General features: G+C 66.3%; 1 protein-coding gene across 1 annotated transcript in view; it reads right to left on the bottom strand.

Annotated features, from left to right (window-relative positions):
- Nucleotides 1–353, bottom strand: part of FFAR4 (free fatty acid receptor 4) — a 6015-nt gene extending 5662 nt beyond the window's left edge. Inside the window, exon 1 of the mRNA XM_017725860.1 lies at nt 6–353. Coding sequence (XP_017581349.1) covers nt 6–253 — 248 coding nt within the window. The 5' untranslated portion in view covers nt 254–353. The remainder of the gene's footprint in view (nt 1–5) is intronic.
- Between the last annotated feature and the right edge of the window lie 226 nt (nt 354–579).

The raw sequence follows: 579 nt of genomic DNA on the forward strand, positions 1-579 counted from the left end.
AGGGCAGGGCGGTGATGAAGAGCAGGTCGGCGCAGAAGAGGTTGAGGACGAGGCAGTTGGCGGCGCAGAGCCGGCGGTGCCGCCTCACCAGCAGGCAGATGCCCCAGATGTTTCCCGCCAAGGACAGCAAGAAGATGGACGCCAGGGCAGATGACTCGCCGATGCGCAGGGCCGTCACATTGTGGCCCTTGAAGTCTGAGAAGAAGGGGAAATAGGTCCTGTTCCCTCCTGGTTTGCCCCTGGACCACGGCATGAGGGTGGCCAGCGGGCGTGAGAGACCCCCCGTGGACGGTGGCACCAGCCCTAGAGGAAAGGCTGCGCTCCCAACCACCACGGCGGCACCTGGGGTGCCCTCCCAGCACAGAGCCAGGAGATGACCGCCATCCCCCTCCCTCCTCTTCCTCCTGCCCCTGCCACCAAGGGCTCGGCCGTGCCAGCCGGGCGGTTTATGGCCCTCGCACTGGAGTGGAACAAGGAAGTGGGAGAGTAAACACGGTGGAGCTCACACAAAGGCGAGGCCACGGTGCGTGGGGCGGCAGTGAGGGGCTGCCCGACACCTCCCTGGGCAGGGTGTGGGTC

This window comes from Corvus brachyrhynchos, unplaced genomic scaffold, assembly GCF_000691975.1.
Source record: "Corvus brachyrhynchos isolate BGI_N302 unplaced genomic scaffold, ASM69197v1 scaffold61, whole genome shotgun sequence".
Classification (NCBI taxonomy): Eukaryota; Metazoa; Chordata; class Aves; order Passeriformes; family Corvidae; genus Corvus; species Corvus brachyrhynchos.